This window comes from Chiloscyllium plagiosum, unplaced genomic scaffold, assembly GCF_037043375.1.
Source record: "Chiloscyllium plagiosum isolate Xiang-an unplaced genomic scaffold, Cpla_swu_hap1 HiC_scaffold_3, whole genome shotgun sequence".
In the NCBI taxonomy this organism is placed as follows: Eukaryota; Metazoa; Chordata; class Chondrichthyes; order Orectolobiformes; family Hemiscylliidae; genus Chiloscyllium; species Chiloscyllium plagiosum.
The window spans coordinates 150217615-150243531 of NW_028270141.1; the positions used below are offsets into that span (position 1 = coordinate 150217615).

A 25917-nucleotide genomic window follows, 5' to 3' on the forward strand; every position below is an offset into this window, starting at 1 on the left:
TGTAACTGTACATAGTCACTATATATTCAGTAGGGTAAGGGTCACTCACTGTGGAACTGTACATAGTCACTATATTCAGCAGGGTAAGGGTCACTCACTGTGTAACTGTACATAGTGACTATACATTCAGCAGGGTAAGGGTCACTCACTGTGTAACTGTACATAGTCACTATATATTCAGTAGGGTAAGGGTCACTCACTGTGTAACTGTACATAGTGACTATACATTCAGCAGGGTAAGGGTCACTCACTGTGTAACTGTACATAGTGACTCTATATTCAGCAGGGTAAGGGTCACTCACTGTAACTGTACATAGTCACTGTATATTCAGTAGGGTAAGGGTCACTCACTGTGTAACTGTACATAGTGACTGTATATTCAGCAGGGTAAGGGTCACTCACTGTGTAACTGTACACAGTCACTGTATATTCAGCAGGGTAAGGGTCACTCACTGTGTAACTGTACATAGTGACTGTATATTCAGCAGGGTAAGGGTCACTCACTGTGTAACTGTACACAGTCACTGTATATTCAGCAGGGTAAGGGTCACTCACTGTGTAACTGTACATAGTCACTCTATATTCAGCAGGGTAAGGGTCACTCACTGTGTAACTGTACATAGTCACTGTATATTCAGCAGGGTAAGGGTCATTCACTGTGTAACTGTACATAGTCACTGTATATTCAGCAGGGTAATGGTCACTCACTGTGTAACTGTACACAGTCACTGTATATTCAGCAGGGTAAGGGTCACTCACTGTGTAACTGTACATAAAGTCACTGTATATTCAGCAGGATAAGGGTCACTCGCTGTATAACTATACACAGTCACTGCATATTCAGCAGGGTAAGGGTCACTCACTGTGTAGCTGTACATAGTCACTATATTCTGCAGGGTAAGGGTTACTCACTGTGTAACTGTACATAGTGACTGTATATTCAGCAGGGTAAGGGTCACTCACTGTGTAACTGTACATAGTGACTGTATATTCAGCAGGGTAAGGGTCACTCACTGTGTAACTGTACACAGTGACTGTATATTCAGCAGGGTAAGGGTCACTCACTGTGTAACTGTACACAGTCACTGTATATTCAGCAGGGTAAGGGTCACTCACTGTGTAACTGTACATAGTCACTGTATATTCAGCAGGGTAAGGGTCACTCACTGTGTAACTGTACACAGTCACTGTATATTCAGCAGGGTACGGGTCACTCACTGTGTAACTGTACACAGTGACTGTATATTCAGCAGGGTAAGGGTCATTCACTGTGTAACTGTACACAGGCGCTGTATATTCAGCAGGGTAAGGGTCATTCACTGTGTAACTGTACATAGTCACTGTATATTCAGCAGGGTAAGGGTCACTCACTGTGTAACTGTACACAGTCACTGTATATTCAGCAGGGTAAGGGTCACTCACTGTGTAACTGTACATAAAGTCACTGTATATTCAGCAGGATAAGGGTCACTCGCTGTATAACTATACACAGTCACTGCATATTCAGCAGAGTAAGGGTCACACACTGTGTAACTGTACATAGTCACTGTATATTAAGCAGGGTAAGGGTCACTCACTGTAACTGTACATAGTCACTGTATATTCAACAGGGTAAGGGTCACTCACTGTGTAACTGTACATAGTCACTATATTCAGCAGGGTAAGGGTCATTCACTGTGTAACTGTACATAGTCACTGTATATTCAGCAGGGTAAGGGTCATTCACTTTGTAACTGTACATAGTCACTATATTCAGCAGGATAAGGGTCACTCGCTGTGTAACTATACATAGTCACTATATTCAGCAGGGTAAGGGTCATTCACTGTGTAACTGTACATAGTCACTGTAAATTCAGCAGGGTAAGGGTCATTCACTGTGTAACTGTACATAGTCACTATATTCAGCAGGGTAAGGGTCATTCACTGTGTAACTGTACATAGTCACTGTATATTCAGCAGGGTAAGGGTCACTCACTGTGTAACTGTACATAGTCACTATATTCAGCAGGGTAAGGGTAATTCACTGTGTAACTGTACATAGTCACTGTATATTCAGCAGGGTAAGGGTCATTCACTGTGTAACTGTACATAGTCACTATATTCAGCAGGGTAAGGGTCACTCACTGTGTAACTATACACAGTCACTGCATATTCAGCAGAGTAAGGGTCACACACTGTGTAACTGTACATAGTGACTGTATATTCAGCAGGGTAAGGGTCACTCAATGTGTAGCTGTACATAGTCACTCTATATTCAGCAGGGTAAGGGTCACTCACTGTGTAACTGTACATAGTGACTGTATATTCAGCAGGGTAAGGGTCACTCACTGTGTAACTGTACACAGTCACTGTATATTCAGCAGGGTAAGGGTCACTCACTGTGTAACTGTACATAGTCACTGTATATTCAGCAGGGTAAGGGTCACTCACTGTGTAACTGTACACAGTCACTGTATATTCAGTAGGGTAAGGGTCACTCACTGTGTAGCTGTACATAGTCACTATATTCAGCAGGGTAAGGTTCACTCACTGTGTAACTGTACATAGTCACTCTACATTCAGCAGGGTAAGGGTCACTCACTGTGTAACTGTACAGTCACTGTATATTCAGCAGGGTAAGGGTTACTCACTGTTTAACTGTACATAGTCACTATATTCATCAGGGTATGGGTTAATCACTGTGTAACTGTACATAGTCACTCTATATTCAGCAGGGTAAGGGTTACTCACTGTGTAACTGATCATAGTCACTGTATATTAAGCAGGGTAAGGATAACTCACTGTGTAACTGAACATAGTCACTGTATATTCAGCAGGGTAAGGGTCACTCAATGTGTAGCTGTACATAGTCACTCTATATTCAGCAGGATAAGGGTTACTCACTATGTAACTGTACATAGTGACTGTACATTCAGCAGGGTAAGGGTCACTCACTGTGTAACTGTACATAGTCACTCTATATTCAGCAGGGTAAGGGTTACTCACTGTGTAACTGTACATAGTGACTATACATTCAGCAGGGTAAGGGTCACTCACTGTGTAACTGTACATAGTCACTATATATTCAGTAGGGTAAGGGTCACTCACTGTGTAACTGTACATAGTGACTATACATTCAGCAGGGTAAGGGTCACTCACTGTGTAACTGTACATAGTCACTATATATTCAGTAGGGTAAGGGTCACTCACTGTGTAACTGTACATAGTGACTATACATTCAGCAGGGTAAGGGTCACTCACTGTGTAACTGTACATAGTCACTGTATATTCAGCAGGGTAAGGGTCACTCACTGTAACTGTACATAGTCACTGTATATTCAGTAGGGTAAGGGTTACTCACTGTGTAACTGTGCATAGTGACTGTACATTCAGCAGGGTAAGGGTCACTCACTGTGTAGCTGTACATAGTCACTATATTCTGCAGGGTAAGGGTTACTCACTGTGTAACTGTACATAGTGACTGTATATTCAGCAGGGTAAGGGTCACTCACTGTGTAACTGTACATAGTGACTGTATATTCAGCAGGGTAAGGGTCACTCACTGTGTAACTGTACATAGTCACTGTCTATTCAGTTGGGTAAGGGTCACTCACTGTGTAACTGTACATAGTCACTCTATATTAAGCCGGCTAAGGGTAACTCACTATGTAACTGTACATAGTGACTGTATATTCAGCAGGGTAATGGTTACTCACTGTATAACCGTACATAGTCACTGTATATTCAGCAGAGTAAGCGTCACTCACTATGTAATTGTACATAGTCACTGTATATTCAGCAGGGTAAGGGTTACTCACTGTGTAACTGTGCATAGTGACTGTACATTCAGCAGGGCAAGGGTCACTCTCTGTGTAACTGTACATAGTCACTATATTCAGCAGAGTAAGGGTCACTCACTGTATAACTGAACATAGTCACTGTATATTCAGCAGGGTAAGGGTAACTCACTGTGTAGCTGTACATAGTCACTCTATATTCAGCAGGGCAAGGGTTACTCACTGTGTAACTGTACATAGTCACTGTATATTCAGCAGGGTAAGGGTCACTCACTGTAACTGTACATAGTCACTGTATATTCAGCATAGTAAGGGTCACTCTCTGTGTAACTGTACATAGTCACTATATTCAGCAGGGTAAGGGTCACTCACTGTGTAACTGTACATAGTCACTGTATATTCAGCAGGGTAATGGTTACTCATTGTATAACTATGTAGTCACTATATTCGGCAGGGTATGGGTTAATCACTGAGTAACTGTACATAGTCACTATATTCAGCAGGGTAAGGGTTACTCACTGTGTAGCTATACATAGTCACTATATTCAGCAGGGTAAGGGTTACTCACTGTGTAACTGTACATAATCACTCTATATTCAGCAGGGTATGGGTCACTCTCTATGTAACTGTACATAGTCACTGTATATTCAGCATAGTAAGGGTTACTCACTGTATAACTGTACATAGTCACTATATTCAGCAGGGTATGGGTTAATCACAGTGTAACTGTACATAGTCACTCTATATACAGCAGGGTAAGAGTTACTCACTGTGTAATTGTACATAGTGACTGTATATTCAGCAGGATGTGGGTTAATCACTGTGTAACTACATAGTCACTCTATATTCAGCAAGGTAAGGGTCACTCACTGTGTAACTGTACATAGTCACTGTATATTCAGCAGGTTAAGGGTTACTCACTGTATAACTGTACATAGTCACTGTATATTCAATAGGGTAAGGGTCACTCACTGTATAACTGTACATAGTCACTGTATATTCAGCAGGGTAAGGGTCAGTTAGTGTTTTTGTCATTGTGACCATATAAAGTCACTGTGTATTCAGAAAAATGAAATCAAACACCAGATGTCCTAATCTGAACTTCAAGCAGCTGAATTTCCATTGTTTTCTAGTTAATGATATATTAATGATTATTCCCTTCCAGGGAAATGGTGTTGTGAGTCTCGTGAATTAGTCTCAGAATATGAATGCAGTTGTGAATGATATGCCAATGATCCCGTTGGCGTTACTGATAGTTCTGTAGTTATGCAGGAGGGAGGGGCAGGGGGAGGGGAAGTGTGAGGGGAGGGGGGTGGGAAAGTAGGAGGGAAGTGGGAGGGAGAGAGGGAGGGGAAGTGGGAGGGAAGTGGGAGGGGGAGGGAAGTGGGAGGGGGAGAGGAGGGGAATGGGGAGTGGGAGGGAAGTGGTAGGGGGAGAGGGAGGGGAAGTGGGAGGGAAGTGGGAGGGGGAGGGGAGGGGAGGGGAACGCGGAGGGGGAGGGGAAGTGGGAGGGAGAGGGGGAGGGTGCAGTTGATGTATTGCAGAAATTCAATTTGAAACTAACCAGTTTAGTCTGAGTACAGTGACTGGGAAGAGGCAGTCCCGATCTTCAAGTAAGCCAGCTTGGTCTGTCCTGTCCACGTGGCTGTGTCTCTGGCACATATTTCGAGTCAGAAACCATACAGCACGGACACAGACCCTCCGACCCAACTCGTCCATGCTGACCAGATATCCTAAATTAATCTAGTCACATTTGCCAGCACTTAGCCCAGATCCCCCTAAACCCTTCCTATTCATAAACCCATCCAGGTGCCTTTTAAATGCTTTAATTGTCCCAGCTTCCTCTGACCGCACATTCCATGCACATACCACCCTCGGTGTGAAAAAGTTGTCCCTTAGTTCCCTCTTAAATCTTTCCCCTCTCACCCAAAAACTATGCCCTCTAGTTTTGGACTCACCCATTCAAGGGAAATGATTTCAAGGAGTTGGGAAAGAGCACTTGAGACTAAAGAAATCAAAGGATCTGAGGGAAAAGTGGGAAATTGATTTGGATGATCAGCCATGATCATACTGAGTGACAGGGCAGGCTCAAAGGGCTGAATGGCCTCCTCCTGCTCCTGTCTATGAGATATTTCACTTAACTTCATTTCAAAAAAATATTCTATTGAGGAAGAAAGAATCTATTAGAAAGATGTACCATCAGTGGCTGACTGAGGTAATTAAAGAGGGTATCAAGTTGAATTTTAAAAATTCACTCCAGAAAAGTTTACTGATCGGTTAGAAAATGGGATAGATTTTAGAAACCAGCAAAGAATGACAAAAATAAATCAGGGAGAATGAACTAGAATAAGAGAGAAAGCCAAATGGAAATATCTGAAGAGATAGGAAAACTTTCTGTAAATCGAAAAGGAACAGGGTATAACTGAAGTGAGGCTTGGTCACCTTAAGAGTTTGGGGAATTGATAATGTAAGATAAGGAAATGGCAGAGGCACTGAAAAGGTATCGTGTGTGATGCACTGTTTAAGACATAAGAAAACATCCAGGAATTAAAGCAAATCCTAGGACAGGCACTGGGAATCCTGCAAACACTAAAGGCGGACACATCCCTATGGGCTTCCTATGAGCTTTCAGTACATGGCTGCAGCCAGAGCAGATACTGCGATCCTAACCTTCCAAAATACCATGACTGTGGAAAGGTCCCACATTATTACACAATAGCGAATCTGTGTGATTACAGGACAGTCTGTCTGTGTGATTACAGGACAGACAGTCTGTGTGATTACAGGACAGTCAGTCTGTGTGATTACATGACAGTCAGTGTGATTACAGGACAGTCAGTCTGTGTGATTACAGGACAGTCTGTGTGATTACAGGACAGTCAGTCTGTGTGATTACAGGACAGTCTGTGTGGTTACAGAACTGTCAGTCTGTGTGATTACAGGACAGACAGTCTGTATGATTACAGGACAGACAGTCTGTGTGGTTACAGAACAGTCAGTCTGTGTGATTACAGAACAGTCAGTCTGTGTGATTACAGGACAGACAGTCTGTGTGATTACAGGACAGTCAGTCTGTGTGATTACATGACAGTCAGTGTGATTACAGGACAGTCAGTCTGTGTGATTACAGGACAGTCTGTGTGATTACAGGACAGTCAGTCTGTGTGATTACAGGACAGTCTGTGTGGTTACAGAACTGTCAGTCTGTGTGATTACAGGACAGGCAGTCTGTGTGATTACAGGACAGTCAGTCTGTGTGGTTACAGAACAGTCAGTCTGTGTGATTACAGGACAGACAGTCTGTGTGATTACAGGACAGTCAGTCTGGGTGGTTACAGGACAGAGAATGTGATTACAGAACAGACAGTCTGTGTGGTTATAGAGTCATAGAGATGTACAGCATAAAAACAGACCCTTCAATCTAATCCGTTCATGCCGACCAGATATCCCAACCCAACTCATCTAGCACTTGCTCCTCTATAATCTGGACATTTTGTAAGAGGTCACCATCTATTTCCCTACAGTCTATATCTTCCATATCCTTTTCCACAGTAAATACGGATGCAAAATACAGGACAGTCAGTTTGTGTGATTACAGGATAGTCAGTCTGTGGTTACAAAACAGTCAGTCTGTGTGATTACAGGACAGTCAGTCTGTGATTGCAGGACAGTCAGTCTATGGTTACAGGACAATCAGTCTGTGTGATTACAAAACAGTCAGTCTGTGTAATTACAGAACAGTCAGTCTGTGTGATTATAGGACAGTCAGTCTGTGCAATTACATGACAGTCAGTGTGATTACAGGACAGTCAGTCTGTGTGATTACAGGACAGTCTATGTGGTTACAGAACTGTCACTCTGTGTGGTTACAGAACAGTCAGTCTGTGTGATTACAGGACAGACAGTCTGTGTGATTACAGGACAGTCAGTCTGTGTGATTACATGACAGTTATTGTGATTACAGGACAGTCCGTCTGTGTGATTACAGGACAGTCTATGTGGTTACAGAACTGTCAGTCTATGTGGTTACAGAACAGTCAGTCTGTGTGATTACAGGACAGTCAGTGTGATTACAAAACAGTCAGTCTGTGGTTACAGGACAGTCAGTCTGTGTGATTACAGGATAGTCAGTGTGATTACAGGACAGTCAGTCAGTGTGATTACAGGACAGTCTGTGTGGTTGCAGAACAGTCAGTCTGTGTGATTACAGGACAGTCTGTGTGGTTGCAGAACAGTCAGTCTGTGTGATTACAGAACAGTCAGTCTGTGTGATTACAGGACAGTCAGTCTGTGTGGTTACAGGACAGTCAGTTTGGGTGGCTACAGGACAGTCAGTCTGTGTGATTACAGGACAGTCAGTCTGGGTGGTTACAGGACAGACAGTGTGATTACAGAACAGACAGTCTGTGTGGTTATAGAGTCGTAGAGTCATAGAGATGTACAGCATAAAAACAGACCCTTCAATCCAATCCGTCCATGCCGACCAGATATCCCAACCCAACTCATCCAGCACTTGCTCCTCTTTAATCTGGACATTTTGCAAGAGGTCACCATCTATTTCCCTACAGTCTATATCTTCCATATCCTTTTCCACAGTAAATACGGATGCAAAATACAGGACAGTCAGTCTGTGTGATTACAGGACAGTCAGTCTGTGATTACAGGACAGTCAGTCTGTGTGATTACAAAACAGTCAGTCTGTGTGGTTACAGAACAGTCAGCACCCGGCCCACATCCCTCCAAACCCTTCCTATTCATATACCCATCCAAATGCCTCTTAAATGTTGCAGTTGTACCAGCCTCCACTACTTCCTCTGGCAGCTCATTCCATACCCATACCACCCTCTGTGTGAAGTGGCACCACGTTTGCCAACCTCCAGTCTTCCGGCACCTCACCTTGTGGCTGTCAATGATGCAAATATCTCAGCAAGAGGCCCAGCAATCACTTCTCTAGCTTCCCACAGGGTTCTAGGGTACACCTGATCAGGTCCTGGGGATTTATCCACCTTTACCTATTTCAAGACATCCAGCACTTCCTCCTCTGTAATCTGGACCTTTTGCAAGAGGTTACCATCTATTTCCCTACAGTCTATATCTTCCATATCCTTTTCCACAGTAAATATTGATGCAAAATACAGGACAGTCAGTCTGTGTGATTGCAAAACAGTCAGTCTGTGTGATTACAGAACAGTCAGTCTGTGTGGTTACAGAACAGGCAGTGTGTGATTACAGAACAGTCAGTTTGTGTGGTTACAGAACAGTCAGTTTGTGTGGTTACAGAACAGTGTGTGATTACAAAACAGTCAGTCTGTGTGATTACAGGACAGTCAGTCTGTGTGGTTACAGAACAGTCAGTCTGTGTGATTACAGGACAATCGGTCTGTGGTTACAAGACAGTCAGTCTGTGTGATTGCAAAACAGTCAGTCTGTATGATTACAGGACAGTCTGTGTGGCTACAGAACACTCAGTCTGCATGAGTAAGGACAGTTTGTGTGATTACAGAACAGTCAGTCTGTGTGGTTGCAGAACAGACAGTGTGTGATTACAGGACAGTCAGTCTGTGTGATTACAGGACAGTCTGTCTGTGTGATTACAGGACAGTCAGTCTGTGTGATTATAGAACAGACAGTATGTGGTTACAGAACAGTCAGTCTGTATGATTACAGGACAGTCTGTGTGGCTACAGAACAGTCAGTCTGCATGAGTAAGGACAGTTTGTGTGATTACAGAACAGTCAGTCTGTGTGATTACAGAAGAGTCAGTCTGTGTGATTATAGAACAGACAGTGTTTGATTACAGAACAGTCAGTCTGCGTGAGTACAGGGCAGTTTGTGTGGTTACAGAACAGTCAGTCTGCATGAGTAAGGACAGTTTGTGTGATTACAGAACAGTCAGTCTGTGTAATTACAAAACAGTCAGTCTGTGTGATTATAGAACAGACAGTGTGTGATTACAAAACAGTCAGTCTGTGTGAATACAGGACAGTCAGTCTGTGTGATTACAGGACAGTCAGTCTGTGTGATTACAGAATAGTCGGTCTGTGTGATTACAGAACTGACAGTCTGTGTGGTTGCAGGACAGACAGTCTGTGTGATTACAGAATAGTCGGTCTGTGTGATTACAGGACTGACAGTCTGTGTGGTTAGAGGACAGACAGTCTGTGTGATTACAGAATAGTTGGTCTGTGTGATTACAGAATAGTCGGTCTGTGTGATTACAGGACTGACAGTCAGTGTGGTTACAGAATAGTTGGTCTGTGTGATTACAGGACTGACAGTCAGTGTGGTTACAGAATAGTCGGTCTGTGTGATTGCAGGACTGACAGTCTGAGTGGTTAGAGGACATACAGTCTGTGTGATTACAGAATAGTTGGTCTGTGTGATTACAGAATAGTCGGTCTGTGTGATTACAGGACTGACAGTCAGTGTGGTTACAGAATAGTCGGTCTGTGTGATTACAGAACTGACAGTCTGTGTGGTTAGAGGACATACAGTCTGTGTGATTACAGAATAGTTGGTCTGTATGATTACAGAATAGTCGGTCTGTGTGATTACAGGACTGACAGTCAGTGTGGTTACAGAATAGTCGGTCTGTGTGATTACAGGACTGACAGTCTGAGTGGTTAGAGGACATACAGTCTGTGTGATTACAGAATAGTCGGTCTGTGTGATTACAGGACTGACAGTCTAAGTGGTTAGAGGACATACAGTCTGTGTGATTACAGAATAGTCGGTCTGTGTGATTACAGGACTGACAGTCAGTGTGGTTACAGAATAGTCAGTCTGTGTGATTGCAGGACTGACAGTCTGAGTGGTTAGAGAACATACAGTCTGTGTGATTACAGAAGCAGAGGTCTGTGTGATTACAGGACTGACAGTCTGTGTGGTTAGAGGACATACAGTCTGTGTGATTACAGAAGCAGAGGTCTGTGTGATTACAGGACTGACAGTCTGTGTGGTTAAAGGACAGACAGTCTGTGTGATTACAGAATAGTTGGTCTGTGTGATTACAGGACTGACAGTCAGTGTGGTTACAGAATAGTTGGTCTGTGTGATTACAGGACTGACAGTCAGTGTGGTTACAGAATAGTCGGTCTGTGTGATTGCAGGACTGACAGTCTGTGTGGTTAGAGGACATACAGTCTGTGTGATTACAGAAGCAGAGGTCTGTGTGATTACAGGACTGACAGTCTGTGTGGTTAGAGGACAGACAGTCTGTGTGATTACAGAATAGTTGGTCTGTGTGATTACAGGACTGACAGTCTGTGTGGTTACAGAATAGTTGGTCTGTGTGATTACAGGACTGACAGTCAGTGTGGTTACAGAATAGTCGGTCTGTGTGATTGCAGGACTGACAGTCTGAGTGGTTAGAGGACATACAGTCAGTGTGATTACAGAAGCAGAGGTCTGTGTGATTACAGGACTGATGGTCTGTGTGGTTAGAGGACAGACAGTCTGTGTGATTACAGAAGCAGAGGTCTGTGTGATTACAGGACTGACAGTCTGTGTGGTTAGAGGACAGACATTGTGTGTGATTACAGAATAGTCGGTCTGTGTGATTACAGGACTGACAGTCTGTGTGGTTACAGGACAGACAGTCTGTGTAATTACAGAAGCAGAGGTCTGTGTGATTACAGGACTGACAGTCTGTGTGGTTAGAGGACAGACAGTCTGTGTAATTACAGAAGCAGAGGTCTGTGTGATTACAGGACTGACAGTCTGTGTGGTTACAGGACAGACAGTCTGTGTGATTACAGAATAGTCGGTCTGTATGATTACAGGACTGACAGTCTGTGTGGTTAGAGGACAGACAGTCTGTGTGATTACAGAATAGTAGGTCTGTGTGATTACAGGACTGACAGTCTGTGTGGTTAGAGGACAGACAGTCTGTGTGATTACAGAAGCAGAGGTCTGTGTGATTACAGGACTGACAGTCTGAGTGGTTAGAGGACATACAGTCAGTGTGATTACAGAAGCAGAGGTCTGTGTGATTACAGGACTGACAGTCTGTGTGGTTACAGGACAGACAGTCTGTGTGATTACAGAATAGTCGGTCTGTGTGATTACAGGACTGACAGTCTGTGTGGTTAGAGGACAGACAGTCTGTGTGATTACAGAATAGTCGGTCTGTGTGATTACAGGACAGTCAGTCTGTGTGATTATGGAACAGTCTGTGTGATTACAGGACAGTCAGTCTGTGTGATTACAGGACAATCAGTCTATGTGATTTCAGGACAGTCAGTCTATGTGATTACAGAACAGTTAGTCTGTGTGATTACAGGACAGTCAATCTGTGTGATCACTGGACAGTTGATCTGTGTGATTACACAAGTGTCAGTCTACGTGATTACAGAACAGTCAGTGTGATTATTGAACAGACAGCCAGTGTGATTACAGAATATGATGGCTCAGTGGTTAGTACTGCTGCCTCACAGTGCCAGGGACCTGGACTCGATTCCATCCTTGGGTGACTGTCTGTGTGATTACAGAACAGTCGGTGTATATGTACGAATCCAGTTCTGGAAGTTGATGTCTTATCCTGCTCTTTTTCTCCCTCTCTGTATCTGTATAGGAGAAGCTAAAGTTTGTGACAGTTCTGGGAGCAGGATTATTGTGTGGGACAGCTCTGGCCATCATTATCCCTGAAGGAATCGAGCTGCTGCTGGGAGATTTCACAACAGGTCAGTACCCACTTACACTCACTATTATCCCTGTAAAGACATAACCTGTGTAGGGCCATAGATATCTTTGTGTTAGAGAGAGTTGAGTTATATAGATTGCGATGCACCACTCCATATCATATACGTGCCGAGGTGAATGATGGAAAGTGGGCATATACATGACAAGGGTAACTATAGAAGGAGCAGCAAGACTCGAAGGGGTGCAAAGAGATTGATCGATACAAGTTGGTCAATAAACTGACACAATCAGAAAATCTACCAGGCCGTGGGCAGATGGTCCTCAATGAGCTCTCTGTTCTCTTCCTCTGCCCTCCCTGCCCCCTGTCTTGCCCCTTTCCCTTTCCCTATCCTCTCCCCCCCACTTACCTCCCTCCCATCTATGCCCCATCTCCACCATCGCCTTGCCCATGCTCTCCAAACTCCAGCTCATATAGATGTGGTTAACCTTGACTTCCTTCATACAACAATCCCTCATCCCAGGAATGAGTTGAGTGACCCTCCATTACAATCCCTGTTGGGCAGGTACATCCTTCCTTGTGTACCATGTGGGATCTTCATTATGTGCTGTACCTTCATGTTAACTTTGTATGGTGATGTCCAAGGACTTCCCAGTCTGTCACAATTCAAAACACATTCTGCTTTCTTGTTCTTATAGTAAAAGAGGATATCTCCACACTTGGCCCACATTACATTCCTTATGTGATATTCTTTCCTATTTGTCCAACTTGCCCCTTATTCCTCTGCTAACTTTCTCACCAAATTTCTATCATCTGCAAACAGACGTGTTACACACAGCCCTCTCATTGTGAGAAATAGCAGAGTCCCATGCACTGATTCCATCACATCAGTGAGTACCTGAACCCAGAGCCTGGAGACCTGACTCCCTCGGTGAAGCTGCTGTGATATTGTCTTCGCCGGTGAGATACCTTAATGCTGCTGATTCCGGTGGGAAAACCTCACCATCCCCAATTGGCTTCCAAAGTGACCGCTTAATTATTCATTCCTCTGAATGTTCCTTTTCAAACTGAGGCCTGGGGGAAAGGTTTCATGCCTGATGCACTGAGAAGGGAGCAGTGAATATCTTCTGTGAGGAGATAAAAACAACACAAAGAGGAAATAAGTCAGCACTTTGAAAGTATGCATTTTGATAAATTCTGTCGTCTGAAATTACAGATCAGCAGAGGAATATATCACAGAAGCAAGTTATCACGGAATATGAGGTGTCTGATGGAAAGCAGGCAGGCACAAAAGAATTTGCACCCCCCCATTTTGTGATTGGCATTTCCCTCGTCATGGGCTTCCTCCTTATGTTCATCATTGATCAGATTGGCAACTGCATTGCATGGCAAGGAGGTATGTTGATCTCTCTTACAACAGAAACTTGGATAATATTAAAACCAAACTCCTTTCTCTCCCAGTTGGCCTAGTGAGAGAGAGAGAGAGAGAGAGAAGAAATAAAGATTTGTATTTATATAATACCTTGGGGTGCCATGGGGATCAGTGTTGGGACCACAATTATTTACAACATTGTCAGGTATGTACTATCACCAAGTTTGTAGTTAACACAAAAACCTTTGGGAAGGCAAGAGGTGAGGGTCCCTCACAGAGTTTGCAGAGGGATATGGACAGGTTAGGTGAGCGGGCAGAAACTTTGCAGATGGAATATAATGTGGGGAAATGGGAAGTTATGGGCAGGAAAAGTAGTGGAGCTGAGTATTATTTCACAAAATAAAACAAAGAACTGTGAGTGTGGAATATGAAACAAAAACAGAAATTGCTGGAGAAACGTATTTATGGAGTGAAGAACAGGGCTAACATTTCAAGTCCAGTGACCCTTCTTCAGTTTTGTTCAGATGCTGCAGTTCTCCAGCAATTTCTGCTTTCATGTTGAACATTATTTAAAGATAAGAAGAAAGCTATGGACCAGAGGGATTTGGGCATCCTATCAATAGTGTAGGGTACTGTCACTAGACTAATACTCCAGAGATACAGCCCAATATTCTGGGTACATGGGTTTGAATCCCATGGTGACAGATAATTAAAACTTGAATTTGGTAAAAATCTGGAATTCCAAGTCGAATTGAATGAGCTTTATTGTCACATGTACTCAAATGAGTACAGTGAAAAATTTATAGGTCACCATTTACAGTATCCATACCTCGGTACAGCTTCTTCAGATACAAGAATCTAGAAGATCGAGAAATAAAATGTCCAGCATTGCAGAAATAAAGGTTCATATCCACAGTTCTTCCAACTCATACCACACTAGCACCAAGCCTCCAGTCCACACTGGGCCCAGGCTCCAGACCACTCTGAGCTTCACCGGGAGGATCATGAGGCTGGGAGATCGCACTGGAATCACCTCAAAACCAGGAGAACATGCTGAGACCATGCCAGACTGAAAGAACGCCCGGCTGGGAGGACACCACACCACACTGGGAGGTCACTATGTCAAACCAGGGGGGCACCATGCCACACTGGGAGATCGTTATGTCAAACCAGGGGGCACCACGCCACACTGGGGAGATCACTATGTCAAGCTTCTACTGATAACCATGAAATATTAATTGAGGAGAAAGTGAGGTCTGCAGATGCTGGAGATCAGAGATGGAAATGTGTTGCTGGAAAAGCGCAGCAGGTCAGGCAGCATCTAGGGAACAGGAGAATCGACGTTTCGGGCATTAGCCCTTCTTCCTGAAGAAGGGCTAATGCCCGAAACGTCGATTCTCCTGTTCCCTAGATGCTGCCTGACCTGCTGCGCTTTTCCAGCAACACATTTCCATGAAATATTAATTGTCAATTGTCAAGAAAACCCATCTGATTCAGGGATATCCTTCAGGGAAGGGAATCTTCCACAAATATAAAAGCAGGGATGTACTTCTGAGACTTCTATAAGGCTCTGGTCAGACCACATTTGGAATATTGTGCACAGTTTTGGGCCCCAAATCTCAGGGAGGATTTACTGGCCTTGGACTGTGATCAGTGGAGGTTCATGAGAATGGTCCCAGGAATGAAAAGCTTGAGGACTCTGGGTTTATACTCGATGGAGTTTAGAAGGATGAGGGGGGATCTAATTGAAACATACAGAATTCTGAATGGACTGGATAGCGTGGGTGTTGGGAAGATGTTTCCATTGGTAGGAGAAAGTAGGACCCAAGGCCACAGCCTTAGAGTAAAGGGAAGACCTTTTAGAATGGAGATAAGGAGAGACTTCTTCAGCCAGAGAGTGGGGAATCTGTGGAATTCACTGCCACAGAAGGCTGTGGAGGTCAGGTCATTGAGTATATTTAAGGCTGAGATAGATAGGTTCTTGAGTATCAAGGGGACCAAGGATTACAGGGAGATAGCAGGAGAATGGTGGTTGAGAAACTTATCAGCCATTATTGAATGGTGGGGCAGACTCAACGGGCTGAATGGCCTAATTTTTGCTCCTCTGTTTTATGGTCTTATCCTCACTGGGTCTGGCCTATATGTGACTCCAGACCTAAAGCAATGTGGTTGACTCTCAACTGCCCTCTGAAATCACCAAGGAAGCCACTCAATTGGATCGATCACTATGAAGGATCCCACAAAGAAAAGAAACTAGAGGATCACTTGGCATCGACGTTGGCATCAGGAAAGACAACAGCAGGAAATCTCTGTTAACCCTGCAAAGTACTCCTCACTAACATCTGGGGGCTGGTGCCAAAGTTGGGCGAGCTGTCTGACAGACTACAGAGGAACCTCGATTATCCGGCATTCAATTCACCAAATTTTGGATTATACAAACTAGATCACAAGGTCCTGATGCTCGGCTAAACTGTGTTATTCGGCATTTGATTAACCGAGCGAAACATTCCCCGCCCGTGTCCTTCGGATAACCAAGGTTCCTCTGTAGTCTAGTAACAGCCTGACATAGTTGTACTCACGGTACTTTTCCTTACCAGCAATGTCTCAGACACCACCATCACCATTCCTGAATATGTCGTGACCCACCAGCAGGACAGACCCAGCAGAGTTGATGGCACAGTGTTATACAGTTGGGAAGGAGTTGTTCTGGGAGTCCCCAACATTGGGTCCGGACCCCATGAAATCTCATGGCTTCAGGTTAAACATGAGCAAGGAAACCTCCTGATTACCAGGTACCGTCCTCCCTCGGCTGATGAATCGGCACTCCTCCATGTTGAACAACACTTGAAGGAAGCATGGACGATGACAAGGGCATAAAATATACTCTGGATGGGGGTTTTCAACGTCCACCACCAAGAGTGGCTCGACAGCATCATTACTGATTTAGCTGGTCAAGTTTTAAAGGACATAACTGCTAGACTGGGTCTGCGGCAGGTAATGAGGGAACCAACAAGATAGAAAAACATAAGTAACTATTTAGATTAGATTAGATTCCCTACAGTGCAGCAACAGGCCCTTTGGCCCAACCAGTCCACACCGACCCCCCGAAGAGTAACCCGCCCAGACCCACCTCCCTCTGACCAATATACCTAGCACTGCGGGCAATTTAGCACGGCCAATTCACCTGACCTGCACATCTTTTGGACTGTGGGAGGAAACCAGAGCACTCGGAGGAAACCCACACAGACACTGGGAGAATGTGCAAACTCACACAGACAGTCGCCCAAGGCTGGAATCGAACCTGGTACCCTGGTGCTGTGAGGCAGCAGTGCTAACTACTGAGCCACAAAACTGAAAGATGCTGTAAATTGGAAACAAAAGCATAAATTGCCTGAAAACTTCAGCAGGTCTGGCAGCTTCTGTGGAGAGGAATCAGAGTTAGTGTTTCGGGTTGCGTGACCCTTCCTCAGAACTGGTGGCAGCTGGGAAAATATGAGTTTACTTGCAGAAGATAGGATGGAGGAGGGGGTAAGGAATAAATGATAGGTGAGGATAGAGACCAAAGAGAGAGAAAGTAGATAAGCAGGAGGCTAGAAGAACACAGCAAGCCAGGCAGCATCAGGAGGTGGAGAAGTGTAAACAGTTGGACAGAGAAAGGAGTGGATAATGATCAGGGTAGGAGGGTGAATAGCTGTTAATAATGACTAACAATGTGTAATAGCAGACCATGTGATAATAAGGTCTCATATGTGAAGGTTGGGCGAAGGACATGGGAGAACTCAAACCCTATAATTATTGAACTCAATATTAAGTCCAGAGGCTGCAGGGTCCCCAAGTGGAAAATGAGGTGCTGCTCTTCCAGCTTGTGTTGAGCTTCGCTGGAGCCCTGCAGCAAGCCTGAGACAGAGATGTTAGCCAGGGAACAAGGGGGTATGTTGACAAATATACTTGATCTCTTCCTTACCAATCTGCCAGTACAGATTCTTCAGTCCATGACAATCTTAGTAAGAGTGACCCACCGCACAATCCTTGTTGAAATGAAATCCCTCCTCCACATTGAGAGTACCCTCCACCGTGTTGTGTGGCTTTACACCGTGCTAAATGGGACAGACTTCGAACAGATCTAGCTAACCAAGACTGGCCATCCATGAGGCGCTATGGGCCATCAACAGCAACAGAACTGTACTCCAGCACAACCTGCACCGTCATGGCCTGCCATACCCCCACTCAACCATGACCATCAGCCAGGGAATCAACCTTGGTTCAATGGAGAGTGCAGGAGGGCACACCAGAAACAGCTCCAGATATACCTGAAGATGAGGTGTGAACAGGATTTCTTGAACAGCATATGCAGCAAGTGATAGACAGAGCTAAGTGATCCCACAACAAATGGATCAGATCGAAGCTCTGCAATCCTGCCACATCCAGTCATGAAGGTGGTGGACTCACTGCAGGAGGAGGCCCAACAAATAACCCCATCCTCAATGATGGAAGAGTCCTGCACATTGGTGTGAGATATAAGGCTGAAGCTTTTGCAGTAATCTTCAGCCAGAAGTGCCGAGTGGATCATCCATTTTGGGCTCCTCCAGTGGTCCCCAGCATCACAGATCCCAGTCTCCAGCCAATTTGATTCACTCCACGTGATATCAAGAAACAGTTGGAGGCACTGGATACTGCAAAGGCAATGGGCCCTGACAATATTCCTGTAATAGTACTGAAGACGTGTGCTCCAGAACTTGCTGTTCCCCTAGCCAGGCTGTTCCAATACAATTACAACACTGGTATCTACCCAACAATGTGGAATATTGCCCAGATATAGCCTGTACACAAAAAGCAGGACAAATCCACCTCAGCCAATTCTTGCCCCATTTACTCTCAATCATCAGTAAAACGATGGAAGGTGTCATTGACAGTGTTCAGCTCAGCAATAACCTGCTCAGTGACGCCCAGTTTGGGATTCTGCCAGGACCACTCAGCTCCTGACCTCATTACAGCCTTGGTTCAGACATGGACAAAAGAGCTGAATTCCAGAGGCGAGATGAGAGAGACAGGCCTTGGTATCAAGGCTGCATTTGACTGAGTGTGCCAGCAAGGAGCCCTGGCAAAAATAGAATCAGTGGGCATCATGGGGCAAACTGTCAACTGGTTGGAGTCATACCTGGCACAAAGGAAGATGGTTGTGGATGCTGGAGGTCAGTCATCTCAGCTCCAGGATATCTCTGGTGGAGTTCCTCAGGGTAGTGTCCTAGGACCAACCATCTTCAGCTGCTTCATCAATGACCTTCCCTCCATCATAAGGTCAGAAGTGGAAATGTTCGCTGATGATTACACAATGTTCAGCACCATTCATGACTCCTCAGATACTGAAGCAGTCCATGCTCAAATGCAACAAGATCTGGACAAGCGGCAAGTTACATTCACACTACACAAATGCCAGACTATGACCATTTCCAATAAAAGAAATTATAACTATCGCCCCTTGACATTCAGTTATGTCACCACCACTGAATCCCTCACTATCAACAACCTGGGGGTTACCATTGACCAGAAATTGACTGGACTCATCACATAAACACAGATTCCTGATGAAGGGCTTTTGCCTGAAACGTCGGTTCTCCTGTTCCTCAGATGCTGCCTGACCTGCTGTGTTTTTTCTGTTCCACACTATTGACTGTAGTCTCCAGCATCTGCAGTCCTAACTTTCAACACAAACACACAGTGGTTACAAGAGTGGGTCAGAGGCTAGGAATGCTACGGCGAGTAACTCACTTCCTGTCTCTCCCAAAGTCTGTCCACAACCTACAAGGCACAAGTCAGGATGGAATGCTCCCCACTTGCCTGGATGTGTGCAGCTCCAACAACACTCAAGAAACTTGACACCATTCGGGACAAAGCAGCCCACTTGATTGGCACCACATCCACAAACATCCGCTCCCTCCACCACCAACACTCAGTACCAGCAGCGTGTACTATCTACAAGATACATTCCAGAAACTCACCAAAGACCCTCAGACAACACCTTCCAAATCCACGACTATTTCCATCTAGAAGGACAAGGGCTGCAGAAATATAGGAATGCCATTGCAAGTTCCCCTCCAATCTGTTCACCATCTTGACTTAGAAATATATCGTCGCTCCTTCACTCTCACTGGGTCAAAGTCCTGGAATTCCCTCCCTAGTGACATTGTGGGTCAATCTACAGCACATGGACAAGGCAGCTCACCCCCACCTTCTCAAGGGGCAGATGGGAACGGGTAGTAAATGCTGGCCCAGCCAGCAACACCCCACATCCCATGAGTGAATAAATAAAAAGGGAATGCTGAATAGGTGATAATAGAAACTGAGTAATTGAAAATGGGTTGGCTGTGTTGGTGCAGCTGATGTAGAACAGGATCTGGGTATGTGGGGTTGGGTAACGAACACAAAGGGAGGAGCTCCCAACACTCTGAAAGTGTTAACCTCAATGTTGACCCTTGAGGACTGCCAGTATCTCAGGTGAAGATGAGGTGTTGTGCCATCAGAATTCAGGAGAGGTGACGGTCCAGTGGTATTATCCAGGTAATGTTCTGGGGACCCGGTTTGAATCCCACCATGGCAGATGACAATATGAATCTGGAATCAATAGTCTCTGATGACCATGAACGTATGACTAATTGTCAGGAAAAAAATCCATCTGATGTTTACCAATTTCATTGGTTTGGCCTATCTGTGCCTCCAGACCCAAAGCAATGTGACAATTAGAGGCAGGCAGTAAATGCTAGTGTGGTCAGTGACACCCCCATCCCATGACTGAATACAAAAACAAATTGTTCCTAGTGCAGAGGAGGCCATTCACCCCATTGTGCCTGCACCAGTGGTGGTCACCGCTGTTTCTTTCTTTGGCAAAAGTCACACTGTTTGATAGATTCAAGTTGGTTCAACTGGAGCAGTTCTGTATTGATACAACATCCTCTCCCTTTCAATGGGTATGGGAGCAGAGATCTTTGGCACAGTTTGAATGTTGAGTTCTTGAACCAGTTTGATACTCTGCTGGAGACTGCAGAATGTCAGCCTCAAACATGAGGTGGGAGCCAAGCAGCCCACTCCACCTCACAGAAGAAATGAAAGGTAACTAGGAATTTCGAGCCGAGCAACTATCCGGGATTAGATTGGAGGCTGGATACCAGCATGAATTGGTGGGACTGAATGGCCTGTTCCAATGCTGTAATTGCCAGTCAGTCATAGGCTTTGACAATGTACAGATCCACGGGTGAAGAACTGAAACCTCACAGGTGCCTTGCCATGATGTTTGTTCCTGCACTCAATAAGTCCTGAGCTTTTGTGTTCTTGCTCCTTCTTGTCTAACAAGCTGCTTATTGAAGCCAGATCATCGTGAGTTAGCTCACACTGGGTTTACAGTGCAATGTTTGTGCTTGACTGCTTCCTGGAGCTTGGCCCAGGAAATGTGAGACAAACATGCTCCTGCCCGTCAACAGAAACTCCTTTGTTCTGTCAGTGAGCATCAGTTACAATCCTTCCCATTCTGAAAGGAGTTCATGACCTTGTCCTAAAAACTGTAGCTTTGACAACTCTGCGAGACGTGGCACTGCCTCCATGTTCCCAGCCTGATTAGAGCAGATTGGATAGGCTTGTTCAAAGTGACCAGGGATTTCTGAGTGTCTGAGAGGCAGGGCATATAGAGCATGGCACCTGGTACAGTAACATGTCTAAATCATACCCTTGCCTGTACTTCAGCACGCCAATGTAATACTTAGTAACATTCTCACCTGTACTCCAATACACCTGTACAATACATTGTAACATCCTCGCCTGTACTTCAGTACACCTGTATAATACAGTGTAACATACTCACCTGTACTCCAGTACACCTGTATAACACATAGTAACATCCTCACCTGTACTCCAGTACACCTGTATAATAATGTAACATCCTCACCTGTACTTCAGTACACCTGTATAACACATAGTAACATCCTCATCTGTACTCCAGTACACCTGTATAATTCATTGCAACTTCCTTCCTTGTGCTAAGTATACCTATACAATACATTGTAACATGCTCCCCTGTACTCCAGCACACCTGTATAATACATTCTAACTTACTTGCCTGTACCTCAGAACAGCTATATACAGTAATACAATGTAACATCCTCACCTGTACTTCAGTACACCTGAATAATACATTGTAACTTCCTCACCTGTACTTCGGTACACCTGTATAATACCTGCTGTGGCCATTAATGTGCTGTATGTCAGTCCATTCTGCAGTGAGCATTCTAATCTTTGTTCCTCTTCTGTTTCTGTAGGGGAGCCCCCAAATGCATGCCAACCAGTCTCAGATGGTCAACAGTCCAGCCCCTCACAGCACCCTGCATCAAACACTCAACCTATAGCAAGTACCATCACAGGTACATCTACCCAGGCATTTAGATTTTTAAAAAGTATTTTTATTTCATGGTCTCAGGAGATCCCAAACCATCTCATGTTTGGAGTTATTCTTGTAATGTAAGAAACATCGCAGCCCATTCACACCCACTGGTTTGTATTTGCCAATGGAGTATGTGCATTGTCTGTACGGGTCAGCATTTATTCCTATCCTGAAGTGCCCTTGAAAGATGATGCAATACTGCTTTCTTATATTGCTGTAGTGCTCCTTGGGAGAGAGACTGTTGAGAGGAGATTTGGTAGAAAGTGTTCATAAACATGAGGAAATGGACTGTAATAACAGGTCAAAGAAAGGAGGAGAATATTGATGGTAAGGAGTGACAGATGGTGATGAACATTGTGTAATCATCAATGATACATCACCACTTCCACCCTTATAGTGCAGGGAAAGTCATTGATGAAACAGCTATAGATGGTTGGGTCTAGGACACTACCCTGAGGAATTCCTGCGGAGATGCCCAGAAATTGAGATATGCCAGGTACAACTCCAACCAGCAAACATTTTGCCCTGACACCCATTAACCCCAGTTTGGTTGGGACTTCTCCAAACTCAGTTGACTGCAGCCTTGACATCAAAGGCAGTCACTCTCAGCTCACCTCTGGAATTCAGCTCTCTATCAATCCTTGTTGTAATTGGTTCGAGAGCCAGGTGGTACTGGTAAAGCAAACTGTGAGCCGGTGCAGCTTGACGGCACTGTCAATAACCTCTTCCATCACTTTCCTAATGATTGAGAGTAGACTAGTTGGCCGATAATTTGCCAAGTTGGATTCTTTTTACGAGTAATTTTCAGATCGATGCCAGTGTTGCCGTTGTATAGAACAGTTTGAGTAGGGAGAGTGGATAGTTGTGCTACCACAGTTTTCATTATCACAGCCAGGATAACATTAGAAACTATCATATTTGTTGTGTTTTTTTTATTATTTCATGGAATGTGGGCAGCCTCAGATAGGCCAGCATCTGCTGTCCATCCTTAAATGGCCACAAACTGAGTGTTTTGCTTGGCCATTTGAAAGGCCAGTTCAGATTGGATGATTTGGTCTGGTTTCACTGTAGATCGGACCAGGTGAGGATGGCAGATTTCCTTCCCTACAGGACATTAGTGAACTAGTGGGGTTTTTTTACACTAATTGACAGTGGTTTCGTGGTCACTGAGACTAGCTTTTAATGTCACAGATTTATTAATGAATTGAATGGAACAAATCCATCAGCTGGCTGTTTGAACCCAGTTCTCCTGGACTTCTGGTTGACTGATTCAGTGACAATACCACAGCACCATCATCGCCCCAAATCTCTCTCATGTCCTAATGATAAAACTGTTCACCGTCTGTACAGAAACTGCTGAGCTCAAAGTAGACCTGGACATCAGGGAAATCACTGCCAACCTCTCTCCTGTTCTTGTCTCATGCCTTGAGATCATTAACACTGAAAGGACAGATGGGTGTTAACTTATTGCGAGTTTGGGCTCAAATATCTAAAGTGGATGTGAGTGTGACTCACATAGCCAGGGTTGATACTGATGGCATTTGGGAACTGTAGGAGGGAGTGGCCTTGACACACCCTATAGAGGGAATTCAGCAAAGGTTTACCACATTGATTCCTGAGATGGCAGCAATGAGGAGAGATCGAGTCGGTTCGGCTTGTATTCACTGGAGTTTGGAAGAACAAGGGGGGAATTTGACAGAAACCTATAAAGTTCTAACAGGACTAGACAGCAAGAATGTTCCCGATGACAAGGGAGTGCAGAACCAGGGGTCATAGTTTACGGATAAGGGGAAAAGCAATATAGATCTGAGTTAAGGAAACATTCCTTCACTCAGAGATAGTGAGCCTGTGGAATTCACTATCACAGGAAGTGGTTCAGGCCAAAACATTGTGGTTTCAAGAAGGAGGTGGATATAGATCTTGTGACTAAAGAAATCAGGGAAAAGGTTTGGGAGGGTGGGATTAGTGTTATTATGGACCAGGTCTGACTCCCTCAAAATATTTTAAGAAGGTAGCCCAGACTCTAACTTTTTCTTATTTTAAAGGCAGGTGTGAAGTGGGTAGTCCAGGTGTGACGCAGCTGGTCAAACCACTTGGAATCTATTTGAACACCACAGTTGAAACACAAAGAAAAGAAAATAGAATTTAGAATAACTATTGGAAGACTTAACCGACCTGCTATAGTAACTATTACTAATTAACCATTCCAACACAGTAACATCCCATAAACAAACCCCCTCTTGGCATAAAGGTAAATTCAAACACAGATTCTTACAGGTAGGAGGGAACAACTTCCAGAGAGAGATTTCAGAAGAAAGTCAGGGGAATTCTTACTGAAGCTTGCAACTCCTCTGGGATCACACATCTTGTGACTGCTACAGCTAAAAACAAACAGGAAAAAACCTGAACTGGGAGAACAGGCAACTCCTCTGACATTGTTAAACTAAGTTGAAAATCACACAACACCAGATTATAGTCCAACAGGTTTATTTCAAAAATATAAGCTTTTGGAGCACTGTTCCTTCACCAAGCTCCACTAGCTACCTGACAAAGGAGCAGTGCTCCGAAAGCTTGTATTTTCAAAATAAACCTGTTGGACCATAAGCTGGTGTGGTGTGATTTACAATTTTGTCAACCTCAGTCCAACACTGGCACCTCCACATCATTGTTAAACTGGACTCTTTGGCATCTCTGCCTGCATGACTTCTCTTAGAAAAATCAAGGTCAAAAGAACCTTTTTAAACTGACAGCATCATCACACGGTATTGAGCTCAATCCTCAGACATTATAGAATCGTCATAGAATCCCTATACTATAGAAACAGGCCATTTGGCCCAACAAGTCCACACTGACTGTCCGAAGAGTAACCCACCCAGTCATGATCTTATTGAATGGTGGAGCAGGCTCAAGGGGTCAAATGGCCTATTCCTGCTCCTATCCTCTACGTTTCTTTGTTTCTGCTTTAGCCCTAGAACCCAGAAACGTGAGCCTAAATCCTCTGTTCACACCACGTCCTTCATCAATCTCCCCATCCTTCTCAGCTTCTTCCATTTGAAGGTTTTAGAACATGGAACTAATACTGCTTCAAGATATGAACAGTATCATTCATTCTGGTGTCTCTCTGGGCCTCTCTGTGTTTCCAATGAGGAAGGGATCAGCCCAGGTCACTCAGCTCACAAGGAAGGTGACCTGTTTGGTGTGTGAGAAGTGGATAAGGATCCTATGCAGCAGCACACTGACTGAGCAGTGATCAGACAGTTTCTAAAACACAACTACAGCAGAGCATTGAGCAGTTGGAATCTCTGAGCAACAACATGGACTTTGGTGATTCTTGTAATGAGGAAATCTGGCAGTTCTGGGTTTCCAGGGCAAAGTGTGCTGTGGCATCCTCTTAATCATGTTTTGATTCAAGAGCCACAGTTAATGGAACATTACAGCACAGGAACAGGCTATTCGGCCCATAGTGAATAGAACATTACAGCACAGGAACAGGCCATTCAGCCCACAGTGAGTAGCATGCTGTATGTTTGATACCTCAGCACCATACAAACACCATAGCACTGATCCCGGTTTTGTAGCAGGTTTGATTTACTCAAACAGAGGCTTCCAGCCACTTCTCCAGTTTCCTTTTCCCTGAGTCTGCACCCAGACCTGACCAATCAACTTCAGTGAATCGCAGTTTCACAAAAATCAAACACAGAAC

The 25917-nt window shown here is 44.4% G+C and overlaps 1 protein-coding gene across 2 annotated transcripts in view; it reads left to right on the top strand.

The window, feature by feature from the left end:
• Positions 1 to 25917, top strand: part of LOC122540144 (zinc transporter ZIP9-like) — a 98049-nt gene that overhangs the window by 60898 nt on the left and 11234 nt on the right. Inside the window, exons 2-4 of one of the 2 annotated variants that reach the window (XM_087984287.1) lie at positions 12349 to 12457; positions 13631 to 13810; positions 22093 to 22194. In XM_087984287.1, coding sequence (XP_087840413.1) covers positions 12349 to 12457; positions 13631 to 13810; positions 22093 to 22194 — 391 coding nt within the window. The remainder of the gene's footprint in view (positions 1 to 12348; positions 12458 to 13630; positions 13811 to 22092; positions 22195 to 25917) is intronic. The other variant, XM_087984292.1, reaches the window with a different exon arrangement.